This window comes from Xiphophorus maculatus, chromosome 2 (assembly GCF_002775205.1).
Source record: "Xiphophorus maculatus strain JP 163 A chromosome 2, X_maculatus-5.0-male, whole genome shotgun sequence".
In the NCBI taxonomy this organism is placed as follows: Eukaryota; Metazoa; Chordata; class Actinopteri; order Cyprinodontiformes; family Poeciliidae; genus Xiphophorus; species Xiphophorus maculatus.
The window spans coordinates 5,342,861-5,355,443 of NC_036444.1; the positions used below are offsets into that span (position 1 = coordinate 5,342,861).

The 12,583-nt window shown below is 42.4% G+C and overlaps 1 protein-coding gene across 2 annotated transcripts; it reads left to right on the forward strand.

Moving 5' to 3' along the window:
* The first annotated feature begins 2,511 nt into the window (after nt 1–2,511).
* On the forward strand, nt 2,512–12,436 carry tph2 (tryptophan hydroxylase 2). Of its 2 annotated transcripts, none has more exons than XM_023343134.1 (11): nt 2,512–3,027; nt 5,359–5,493; nt 5,844–6,027; nt 6,109–6,209; nt 6,334–6,401; nt 7,429–7,625; nt 9,157–9,292; nt 10,092–10,218; nt 10,633–10,728; nt 10,933–11,066; nt 12,274–12,436. In XM_023343134.1, exons 1-11 carry the CDS (start codon nt 2,854–2,856, stop codon nt 12,308–12,310), a joined length of 1,389 nt encoding a protein of 462 aa, XP_023198902.1. In that variant the 5' UTR covers nt 2,512–2,853; the 3' UTR covers nt 12,311–12,436. The 2 variants fall into 2 exon arrangements, with proteins under 2 accessions (XP_023198902.1, XP_005795875.3); XM_005795818.3 differs by having other exon boundaries at nt 2,775–3,027; nt 11,465–12,436.
* Nucleotides 12,437–12,583: the final 147 nt, after the last annotated feature.

The window sequence follows — 12,583 nt, forward strand, 5'->3', positions numbered from 1 at the left end:
CGTACTTCACGACTGTGTTGGTGGGGTGGATGGCCACGCAGTCGTGTGTAAACAGGGTGAAGAGAGCTGGGCTGAGCACACAGCCCTGCGGCGTGCCTGTGTTGAGGACCAGTGGGGACGATGTTGAGCCACTTATTCTCACCACCTGAGGCCTGTTGGTGAGGAAGTCTCTGATCCAGTGGCACAGTGAAGCGGGCAGCCCCACCTCGAGTAGCTTCAGCACCAGCTTGTCTGGGATGACGGTGTTAAATGCTGAGCTGAAGTCTACAAATAGCATCCTGACGTAGGTGTTGGGATGCTGCAGATGGGTCAGGGCTGTGTGCAGAGTGATGGAGACAGCATCCTCTGTTGACCGGTTCGCTCTGTAGGCGAACTGAAGGCTGTCCAGGTTTGCGGGGATGAAGTCTCTGATGTACTTCAGAAGAATCCTCTCAAAGCACTTCATGATCACCGGGGTCAGAGCGACAGGCCGGTAATCGTTCAGGCTGGTGATGGACCTCTTCTTCGGTACAGGGATGATGGTGGAAGACTTGAGACACTCAGGAACCGTGGCGAGCTGCAGGGACAGATTGAAAATGTCCAGAAACACTCCTGCCAGCTGGTCGGCGCAGGTTTTCAGTGTCTGGCCTGACACCTTGTCCGGTCCTGGAGCTTTGTGGGTGTTGATCCTCCTCAAGGTGGACGTCACCTGATGCTTCTGTAGGACGAGGGGCTGGTGCTGCTCTTCCAGTTGGGGTAGATGTACGGCTTCTCTGCTGCCCGCCGTGTCAAAGCGGGCAAAGAAACTGTTTAAGGTGTCAGGCAGGGTGGGGTCGCGGCTGGTCAGCTGAGTGCTGTGTTTGTAGTCCGTCATGGTTCTAATGCCTCTCCACATGCTTCGGGGGTTGTTGTTGATGAAATGTTCCTCAATCTGCTGTTTGTACTGGAGCTTGGCCTGCTTAATACCTTTTTTCAGTTCCGACCGGGCCCTGCTATAAGCCAACCAGTCTCCAGACCTGTAGGCAGCATCCCGGGCTTTCAGCAGGGCCCGTACTGTGCTGTCCAGCCATGGTTTCTGGTTTGGAAACACTTTTATGGTCTTAACAGGGAGCACAGCGTCGGTGCAGAACTGAACATAGGACAGAACGGACGATGAGTATTCCTCCAAGTCTGCGCCGTCCCTGAACACACTCCAGTCTGTATGCTCAAAGCAGTCCTGAAGTGCAGAGGAGGCCTCCTCAGTCCAGACCTGAACTATTCTGGTGGTCGGCTTAGTTCTGCAGGCCAGAGGCTTGTAGACAGGAATCAGCTCCACTGAGATGTGGTCAGACATGCCCAGATGTGGAGCTGCTACAGCCTTGTAGGCTCCGGGGATATTGCAGTAGACCTGGTCCAAAATGTTATTGGCTCTGGTGGGAAAGTTTATGGATTTGTGGAATTTGGGAAACACAGCCTTCAGTTCCACGTGATTGAAGTCCCCCGCCACAATCACGGCCGCCTCCGGGTTGGAGTTCATCTGCACGCTGATCAGGCAGTACAGCTCCTCTAATGCTAGCTTAGCATTAGCCCTCGGTGGTATGTAGACGGCCACAATCACAATGGACGAGAGTTCTCTCACCAACTTGAAGGGTCTGCATTTCACCGCCAGATATTCCAAGTCAGGAGAGCAGAATGTTCCGACAGAGTGTGTGGCTGTACACCAGGCATTGTGTACATACAATGCCAAACCTCCGCCTCTGCCCTTACCGAAGCTGCAGTCCGATCCGCCCGGAACAGAGCGCGCCCCGTTATCTCCACCGCTGCGTCCGGGATGTTGTCATCCAGCCAGGTCTCTGTGACAACAGTCACACAGCTGTCCATCCGGCGAGAAGTAATCCGGAGTCGCATCTCGTCGATTTTGTTGACGAGGGACCTGGCATTGGCGAGGAAGAGGCTGGGGAGGGCCGGTTTATGAGGGCTAGCTTGTAGCCTAGCACGCACGCCGGCTCTCTTACCCCTCTTTTGTTTGTGCTGCCTCCTCCGTCGCCTTGGCAGCAGGGGGGGAATGATCATAGTCCCAGGTGTTCGTAGCAGCTCTGGAGGAATAAAGTCCAGCTTGGTGGGTGTGTGAAGTCCAAACTGTGTTCCTATGTCCCACAGTTCTAATCTGCTGTAAGTTGTAACGGCTTCCAGTAGTGTGTTGAGCGAAGACATCAATAAAAACAAGTTAAAAAAAACGAAAACACGGGAGCTCCGAGCCGCAGCGTCTACACGCGCCGCCATCTTGTTTGTTTACAAATCCATTTAAACATTTATTTATGCGTCCTTGAAACTCCTCCATGATGTATTCACTCTTCATGTTCACCAGCTAGTGAACTATATCTATGTAGATTGAGATCAGAGGCAGCTTGTCCACTTCATCTGACACGTTTTCCTTTTTCGTCTCTTTTGGGTCAATTCCGACAGCAGCCATTTTGTTTATGTATTTTTCTTTCACACATTGGTTAAGGTGTCCATTCTTTTTTCATTTTGTTGGTCTCGAATCCATGGGTCTTGCCTTCTACGATAACACAGATCACATCAGACTTGTGGGAACTATGAATTGTTTGTATTCTTGATTCAGATATTCTGAAGCCCCGCCCCTCCAGGTATTTTGTACTCACATTCTAACTTTTCTCCTCCCATGAGATCTTCTCTCCCTTCTGCAGCAGTTTGGGTCCATCCATGCTGTGGACACGGCCCCTCCATCAGTGGGCGGAGCTTCTCTCTCTCTTCCCCCCTCCTATGGGAGTATTTAGGTGAAAGCGAGGCGGTTCTGGTCCTCAGCATCAGCAGCAGCTGCATCATCCGGACGGCAGGCTGGAGCCCTGGTACTCGTACACCCACTGGTTCCCCATGGCTTCGGCCCATGTGATGAAGGACGGCGGGCCGGAGCCGATACCGCGCATGCAGCCCGCCATGATGATGTTCTCCAGCAAGTACTGGTCCAGGAGGGGGATGTCTCTGGACTCGGCCATGTTCGACCAGCACAACCACCACCATCAGCAGAGGCACACCGGGGGACAGATGGTGAGAGCCTGGACGACTCCTCCTCCTCTTCATCCCTCTCTCCTCTCTGGATCTGTTTTCAGGTGGTACAGCTCAGTTTTGTCAGTGCAGAACTTCAGTCTGGGTCGGGATTCTTCACCTGGGAAGAGGAAAACCCTCCTGTTTGTCTCTATTAGCTGCTTCAAACTTATTATTACTGGTTCAAAACTGATTAATGGACAGAAAAGTCAGGGAATTTTTTAAATATATTTTATTTACATTTATTCTACAAATATTTTTTTAAAATTTTCTTTTATAAAAAGTAATTTAGGTAAATTTTGGTGGACAATCAGATTGGAGAAGAAACTCTGAACTTAGTTGCAGGGTCAATAATGTGGTTACAACAGATGAAATGAGATGGATCAGATTTTATTAGTTTTTTCATATTTAGGAAGGAAATGAACAGAAACATTTTTTAAAATCCTCACCGTATTGAGTCATATATCCAGAAATGGTCCATTCATCTAAAGTTCAGCTCTTCATTGTTGGAATGTTAACCACTATGGAGGATGTCTCCTGCCAAAATTTTTGAAATAAATATATATATAAAAAGAAAAGACAACACAATGGAAAAAAACTTCAGAAAGCTATAAGTAGTTGAGAAATAAAGAAGAAAACAGAAATGGAGAAAATATCAAACAAATAAATGCATGTTGGAAAAAGAACCCTTAAAGCACATGTGATTAATAAAATAATGGCAATAAAAAATATTAAATATAGAAGATGAAAATTTAGGGAAAGAATTTAATAAAAAGGAAAACTAATAAAACTGAAAATTACATAGTGATGTCACAATAATACTACTGAAAATAATTTGTCACATTATAATCAAATAAGTTGGGAGAATTTTCATTTTTTATTTTTTGGATGCAATATTTGGCACTTTAACTACCTTTTCAAGCCATTTATTTCTATATTTATTGCTAATTTTGGCAAGATCAGTCCTCCATACCCCTTGTGTTATTCCTGAAAATCATTAATCTGCCACTTGGATCCAATTTATCTGGGATCCAGTTCCTGTTGATGACTGGTTTAAATTCTTTGAAACCCAGATGAAAAGCAGACATTATCATTTTCTGTCAGACCTTCTGAGAAGTGTTCATCAGGTCTGCAGAATCTAAGCTTTGTGTTTCAGTAATCCCTCTGCTCTGACTGTAAGGCTCAGATTCTGGACTCATGATGTTGTCCTTCTGACTAGAAGTTCTTAAAATATTCATTTAAGCTTCCCATTCAGAACCTGCAGCCGGATTGATTATTGTTCCTTACCTGAATGTGTCTGAAACAGGACGAACAGAAAGGTGGATCTCGTGCTGCACCTGATGGTTTGCACGTCGTCCTCTGTGTCTGTCAGCATCTCCATGTTTAATTCAGGAAACAACAGCTGCAGCTCGTCTGTTTGAACAGTCGCGTCAGATAAGAGCAGCAGGTTCCGGTTATTTCACTCCGAGTCGGAACCTCCAGGGTTCATCGGTTTGTCTGTGTAGGGAAAAACCAGCAGAAGCCAATCAGGTTTTGAGCTATTTTGAGATGTTCTTCTGTTTCATTTCAACCTGATTGATCTTATCGATTAACTAATAAGCGGCCATTTTCTTAAAACTTGAGTATTCTTTTGGTTGAAGAGGGTCAACCATCTCTCCATAAAATAAAGGACTAATATTTTCATAATATGCTGTATTAAAATCTATATATTATGAAACTTAAGGAGCTTGTCAAGTGTTTATATTGCACAACAGAAACATATAGAGTGCATTTTCCATCGAACACCGGACTTTGTTTGGACCATTTCTCTTTCCCGCTCTGGTATGGTCACGCCGCCATCTTGTTTCTTCTTCTTCTTTTTGGTCTTAATGGCGGGTTTCTGTTTCTGTATCAACGGCTCTGCTTCAAGATGACCAACGGCGCCCTCTGTTGGATGGCAGCCAAACTACGACACTTAAACAAAAAGGTTTAAATGGACGTTCTTAATGGATTTGAACTAATTTTAATTTAATAAACCTTTAATTGACATTACAGTTAAAAATGCAACAACTGGGCGTGCCGTGGTGGCGTAGTGGTTAGCGCAACCCTTATATGGAGGCCTTGAGTCCTCATCGCGGCCGTCACGGGTTCGACTCCCGGACCCGACGATATTTGCCGCATGTCTTCCCCCCTCTCCTTCCCCGTTTCCTGTCAGCCTACTGTCGTATAAGGGACACTAGAGCCCACAAAAGACCTCCTGGAGGGGTTAAAAAAAATGCAACAACTAATGTAACTGAGTAAATGTCCTCTGATCTAATTTGTTGTTTTTGTTTTGTTCTTCATCACCATCATCAGTCCAGACGGACATCTTTCTGTCCAATCAACGAGAAGCCTGATGGCGAAAACGCAGAGGATTCTGGGAAAACAGCGGTGGTGTTTTCTCTGAAAAACGAGGTCGGCTATCTGGTCAAAGCGCTCAGACTCTTCCAGGTCAGAACCAGAACCATATTCAGGACCAAAACTACAGTAAGGCTCTGGTCCACAAGCAAGTTTAGGAAACTAGACCAAAATATTTTGTAAAATTTTGTATCTTTTCAGTGCATAACATGGAAAATATGTCTCCCCATAAGTGAAGTAATCTGCTAGCAGAACTAGTACTTTTTAATCAACATTCAGGAATTATTGACTTAGAAGCTCCTATATTTTGCTGAACAGTTACCTGTAAGTTGGTTTTGTCTTATTTCAAGTACTAAGATATTTGCACTAGAAACTAGACAAAAAAATAGTGTTAATCCAGATGTTGGCAGTATTTGTATCCAACCTCCATCCTCTTCTTCTAGGAGAGACGGGTCAACCTGAACCACATCGAGTCCCGGATGTCGAAGCGGGTTCCTAACGAGGTGGAGATCTTTGCCGACTGCAAATGCAGCAAGAAAGAGTTTAACGAGCTTCTGCAGCACCTCAAAGATCACGTCAACATCATCTCCTTCAACACGCCTGCACATGTTTGGTCAGCTGAGGCAGGTAGGGATACAACACGGACACAAGACATTCATGGGTTGGAAAATGTTTGAAAGTGTTAAGTTAATTTTGGTGTTTTCCCAGATGAAGAGGACGTTCCCTGGTTTCCCATGAAAATCTCAGAGTTGGATCAGTGTTCACACAGAGTGTTGATGTACGGGTCGGAGTTGGATGCAGATCATCCTGTGAGTTTATAAGTGTGTGACGCTCGTGTATCTAAAGCATCATTTAATGGCTTTCTGATGAGTCAGGTGCTCATGCAGAAAGCCAAACTGAGGAAGTTCCTGTCTCTGTTCCGCCTTCTTTTAGGGGTTTAAGGATAACGTTTATCGTCAGCGCAGGAAGTACTTTGTGGAGGTGGCCATGAACTACAAATTGTGAGTCACAATTTGTAGGTCTGATTTCCTCAGTCCTGATTTCTTTATATGTCTTTCCATTGATCCAGGTGGACTTTATCAGCAATATTCACATATTTTTTCTGCAAATCTGGCACATTTTTTCTGTTTAGGAAATAAAAATAAAGCATTATGTATCTGTATCAACGCACGTTAAAGACCAGTTTTGGATAGAACCTTAACTCCCACCTTAGGGATGCAAACAATTAATCAACTTATGATTAATTGTCAATTAATAGTTTATCAAATTGATGATGGCGTATTAGGGCAATTGTTGATAGAAAAAAAGGAAGGAGGAAATTCCTGCCAAAAAACGAACAAATTTTGAGTTTACTCTCAGAAACTTTGCAGAAAAAACTTAGGAGTTTCTCAGCTTCAAAAGTTAAATTTGGAACTTTTTTTTTTTTAAACAAATTTTAGAATTTTCAACCTCAGAAATTTTCAAGCTTTTTCCTAGAAAATATCTAAGATGAATCTCAAAAACGTTTTTTGGCGGAAATTTATTTCTCCATTTTTTTCCCTCCATAATGGTCCTAATACTCCGTCTTACACCTCCAATTTTTGTGCCAACCGCCAAAGAACAAACGTAGAAAAACCAATAACGTCTGTTTAGACATTTTTAACTGTTGCAGTTTGGCCGCCATACAGCAGAGGGCGCCGCTGGTCATCTTTAAGCGGAGCTGTTGGCGATACAAAAGCAAAGATGGCGGCGACAGACCAGAACTGGAAAGAGAAATAGTTCAGAGTTCATTGTGGGGTGCAAAACACATTTTATGCGGTTCTGTGTTGAAATATAAACACTAAACAAGTTCCATAAGTTTTACAATGGTTTTAATGTTTTTTTTAATCCAGCATGTTATGAACATTTTAGCCCTTTATATTATGGAAAGATGGTCGATTGTCTTCATACAAGAGAAAGTGGCAGCTTATCAATTAACCGTTAGTCGATTGATAAGATCAATTTGCATCCCTATCCCACATGTTTTTACCCTGAACCGTCCTTCGGCAGTGGGCAGCCCATCCCTCGGATCGAGTACACCTCCGAGGAGGTGAAGACGTGGGGCGTCGTGTTCCGAGAGCTGACCAAGCTGTACCCGACCCACGCATGCAGAGAGTACCTGAAGAACCTGCCGCTGCTCACCAAACACTGTGGCTACCGGGAGGATAACATCCCCCAGCTGGAGGACGTCTCCCGTTTTCTCAGAGGTGGGGCCCCTGTGTGTACAGTAGCTGTTTTTATTATCGATGCTCCGATCAGGTTTTTTGCTGCCGATTCCGATCACCCATGAGAGCCGATCATCTGGATTGGCTGTTAATTTTTTGCTTGAGGTATAAATGTTATTATGTGAAATGGAAAAATGATCAGGCAACATATTCACCCAATTTAGACAAAAAACATGCAAAATACTTGCAGGCAAAATACAGCAGCTACAGAACCAGAATCTTACTCCGCCAGCTCGGTGACTTAAATTATTTATCGGGTTATTTGTTTAGCTTTCTTATCGTGCTGCTAATCCGGGTGATTGTCAGTAGTTGCGCTCCGTTTTACCTGCTACCTGATCGCTCCAGATGTTCTGTTTTTCCTGCAGTGAGCCTCGATGTAGCCGAACTCCGTCAAGTGCTTGTTTTTTAAATGCCGTATTAGATTTGTTGTGTTGACGTGCTGCAGCCTCGAAGTATTCCTCATTCACTCTCAGAGCGTTAAAGTTCTTCACCACATTACTTAGGATTTGTTCCTGCTCGCAGTGTGAAGGACAGAGGAGATGAGCTGCACACACACGCTGCGAAGTGACATGCAGGTGATCAGTTTTGGTGATCAACAACACGAGACAGTGATCGGCGATCATCGATCATACACTTTTTCACGGAAATTGCCCGATTAGGATTGGTGGCCGATCGATCGGCACACCTCTGTTATAAATCTGTAATTAATTTATTAAAATGCTCATTTAAAATTAAATGACAAAATACCTCTGCATTTTACCTAATATATTATAAAATATGCAGAACTTTAATGAAGTACTTGGCTGTCTTAGAAAAACAGGTCAGGAAAAAGTTAATTAAGAAAAAAAATAGCGAGGGAGAGGGAAGTAGCTCAGTTTTGCTAGCTTGACTATGACAACCTTAACATGTAGATGTGGTGTGGAATTCTGTAGTTCAGTTAAAAATAAAAAAGGTGATTTAAACACCAACTCTGACAGAGCATCAGTTTAAATTAGCTAATCAACCACCGCTGTTAGCATAGCTAATAGCAGCGATCACTTATTAATACTCCCACAATAAACATCAAGCCTAAAAACATAAAACATGTAACAGACTGAATGTTCTGGTCTTTGTGTGGGAATATTATTATTATTAATATTATTTTAAAAATATATATATAATAACATTGTTACTAAATTTTCAAGAACATTATTTCTGTTTGTATGGATTTTATTGCTATGACACACATAGTCATACAGTTACCCAAAAAAGATGTAATAATAGTGATTCTAGTCACTTATTATTGCCATGATGGTACTGTAAAATATTGTTATAAAATTGTAACACCCATGTGGCAGAAAATGCTTGAAGGGAGAGAAGTAGGAGAAAAAAAATAGTTCAAAAAGTCAGCAGCGTAACTTCAGTGATGAGAGTTTGTGAAGTTTATCATAACGTAAAGTTTTAAGCAAATGAGACAGAAGAATATTGTTCCATCATCAGGAGGTGCAGTGACATCACTTCCTGTGTGTTTCAGAGCGTTCTGGCTTCACGGTGCGACCTGTGGCTGGTTACCTTTCTCCCAGAGACTTCCTGGCTGGTTTGGCCTACAGAGTGTTTAACTGCACTCAGTACATTCGCCACAGCACCGACCCCCTCTACACACCAGAACCGTGAGTCCAAACCCGTAATCTGCTGCTCTGTGATCTCATCTAACTCACAGTCACATCATTTCTCTGATTTTTCATTAATCTATCTCCTTCATAGATTTCACACGCCCAGTTTCTTGTTGTGGTTTTTCCTACCAAATGGTTTCTAGTTGTTTCTGTAAAACTGGTTCAATGTCAGGATCAAGTCTTTGCAGGCCCAGAGAGAATAACTTCATTGGCTTAAAAAATCAACATTTAGGACTGTCGCAGTAATCAATAAATCTCATAACAAATTAAAATGAGCTCAATAATTTCCATTTGCCTGATTTTCTGTCTACCAAAAACTGGATGATGAAAGTCTTCAGTTTGGTTCTCTGGTCTCAACTAGCCCTTTTATTGAAGGACAATTTTGTTTATAGAAAGTTTATAATTCATTTTATTTGTTTCTGTTGTTTTGTTTATTTATTTTAGATATTTAAAATGTTCATTTGTATTTAATGTTAGATCTTAGAGAATGCGTTCCTGCATTTTCATGCCATTACATTGTATTATTTGAAAATGGTCTCAAATCAACAATATTATTGTGTATCGCAATAATTTATTGTCTGACCGGCCTAGCAACACTTAAACCCCAGAACTGGTTTCACTTTAATCATCCTAATTTCAAACCAATCCAATGAAATCCCTGAGTTTCAACGTGAATCAAAAGTTAGATTATTTAATTTCGAATAATCATAATTATATTTAGAGGCAGCCTAGAACATCTGGTTCTCCAGAACATCTGCTGGTCCAAACGGTGACGACCGGCTGTTTGTGTTCTCAGAGACACGTGTCATGAGCTGCTGGGTCACGTTCCCTTGCTGGCCGACCCAAAGTTCGCCCAGTTCTCCCAGGAGATCGGCCTGGCCTCTCTGGGAGCGACGGATGAGGACGTCCAGAAACTGGCCACGGTGAGTGGGGTCCGGTGGGCTGGTAGACCCACCATGAAGACTATTTAACGTAAACTAAAGAAAACCTCAGGATTATTTTAGGTAATGTCTTATGGACATTTGGGCAACTTACCTGAGGTGAAACTTTCTATAAAGCTTCTTTGTGTATTTGTTCACACAGTTAATTCCTGATCAACCGTTTGATGATGACGATGGTTCAGTTTCAGTTTATTTCTCTAGTTCTGACTCTTCATATAAATCCAGTCAAAAACATCTGAGTGAACACCTTCACATCTTACCTGTACACTTTGCTCTGATTGGCTGTGTTACGTCACGTGGCTCAGCATAGGTCACCACTGACTAACTGCAGTTACACTGAGTGACCTGAGGGTGGCGCTGCTCTCCAAACACTGACTGCTGCTGTTTCTGTTTCAGTGTTATTTCTTCACCATCGAGTTTGGACTCTGCAAACAGGACGGTCAGCTCAGAGCTTATGGAGCGGGATTACTGTCATCCATCGGAGAGCTCAGGGTGGGACACACACACACACCCCACACACACACACACACACACACATTGTAAACAGGTTTAGGACTGTGACTTTGTGCTGCAGGAAACTGAATCCATTTCATAATTTGTGGAGTTCCTCTGGGTTTTTTTCTTGGATCTTTTCTTTTATATTAAAAAATAGGAACTTATTAATGGTAAGATAATTGATCAGTCGTTTTTTCCCAGCATGCTCTGTCTGATAAAGCCTGTGTGAAGATGTTTGACCCAAAGACGACCTGCAACCAGGAATGTCTAATCACCACCTTCCAGGATGTTTATTTTGTCTCTGAGAGCTTCGAGGAAGCCAAGGAGAAGATGAGGTGAACAACAAAACACAAACAAGTAGAAAACACACCGATGAAAACGCTACAGGAGTTGAGCATGAAATAACACTGAAAAAAACATAAAATCTTAACATGAGAAAAATGTTTTGTTATAAGTGAAATAATCTGCCAGTGGAATGATTACTATTTTTTGAATCAATATTAAGGCATTATTAACAAAACATAAGCTCCTATATCTCGCTGAAAAGTTACTTATAAGTTAGTTTTATCTTATTTCAAGTGAACTATCACATTTGCACTAAAAATTAGACAAAAAATACTTGGTAACATTTTATGTTTTTGCAGTGCACGCTATGAGACACAACTAAAACATCTAGTTTTAAGAGCGATAATATTCCCTATCTGTGTGCATTTTTTTTTTTTTTATCCTGCAGAGAATTCGCCAAATCCATAAAGAGGCCGTTCTCCGTGTACTACAACCCGTACACGCAGAGCGTGGATCTGCTAAAAGACACGCGCAGCATCGAGAACGTGGTGCAGGACCTGCGCAGCGACCTCACCACGGTCTGCGACGCCCTCGGCAAGATGAACACCTACCTGGGGATCTAAGGCCGAAGCAAATCCACTGCAAAAAAACTAAATATTACCAAGTATTTTTTATTTGGTTTCTAGTTTAAATATCTTGGTTCACTTGAAATAAAGCAAAATGAACTTATAAGTTACTTTTCACAAGATGTAGAAGCTTGTATTTATGGTGCACTGATAAATTAGCCCAGATTTCCTTAATTTTGGTAGATCAGTGATCTTGTCAACCTCAGCAAAGATTTAAAAATCAGCCGCTGTCCTCTTCTGCTCTGCAGTGAGAGGTTTGACTGGCAGACCGGCCCATCAGATCATGTCTGCAGTTAATAATAGTCAACCCACTGTTGCCAATTCAATGACTTCTTGCTACATTTAGCAACATTTCAGACAAAAATCATTATCGGCCAAACTTAAGATCGGTAATCGGCGATAAGCCAGAAAACTGCAATCAGTGCACCCCTATCTGTATTACATAAATAATTCCTTAATATTGTCACAATTTATGACGAGACATTTTTCCTTGTTATAAGTGAAATAGTCCGCCAGTGGATCTAGTTCCTTAAACGTTACTTCTAAGTTCATTTTGTCTTATTTCAAATGCACCAAGATGTTCAACTTGAAACTTGATAAAAATATTTAGTAAAATTTTGTGTTTTTGCAGTGCAGGAGCTCTGACCGGTCCAATCAATTGGTTCTGACTTCAGTCTCTCAGATTATCAAGCTGCTTCAAGTGTCTGATTTCATCCAGTTAATGTTCGCTCTGCTCATGTCAAATGTCTCCTGTAACTGAGTCCAAGCTGTCAGAATAAAGTGACGAATCCCCAGGAAGTTGGTCTTTCTTTAACCGATCATCAGTAAAGAGATCAATAAGTTTGGAAGCGTACCTCATAAATCCTCAACGCTCCGACTACTGTGGATCAGTTCTGGTTTCTAGGAAACACATCAGGACTTTCTTTCCTACACAATCGGCT

What these genes read in the sequence shown, in the direction of transcription:
- tph2 (XM_005795818.3), top strand. Translation starts at nt 2,854, where the DNA reads ATGGCTTCGGCCCATGTGATGAAGGACGGCGGGCCGGAGCCGATACCG. An exon ending in CCCCTCTACACACCAGAACC is followed by an intron (nt 9,293 to 10,091) that starts GTGAGTCCAAAC and finishes TTGTGTTCTCAG; the next exon opens with AGACACGTGTCATGAGCTGC. An exon ending in GAAGCCAAGGAGAAGATGAG is followed by an intron (nt 11,067 to 11,464) that starts GTGAACAACAAA and finishes TTTATCCTGCAG; the next exon opens with AGAATTCGCCAAATCCATAA.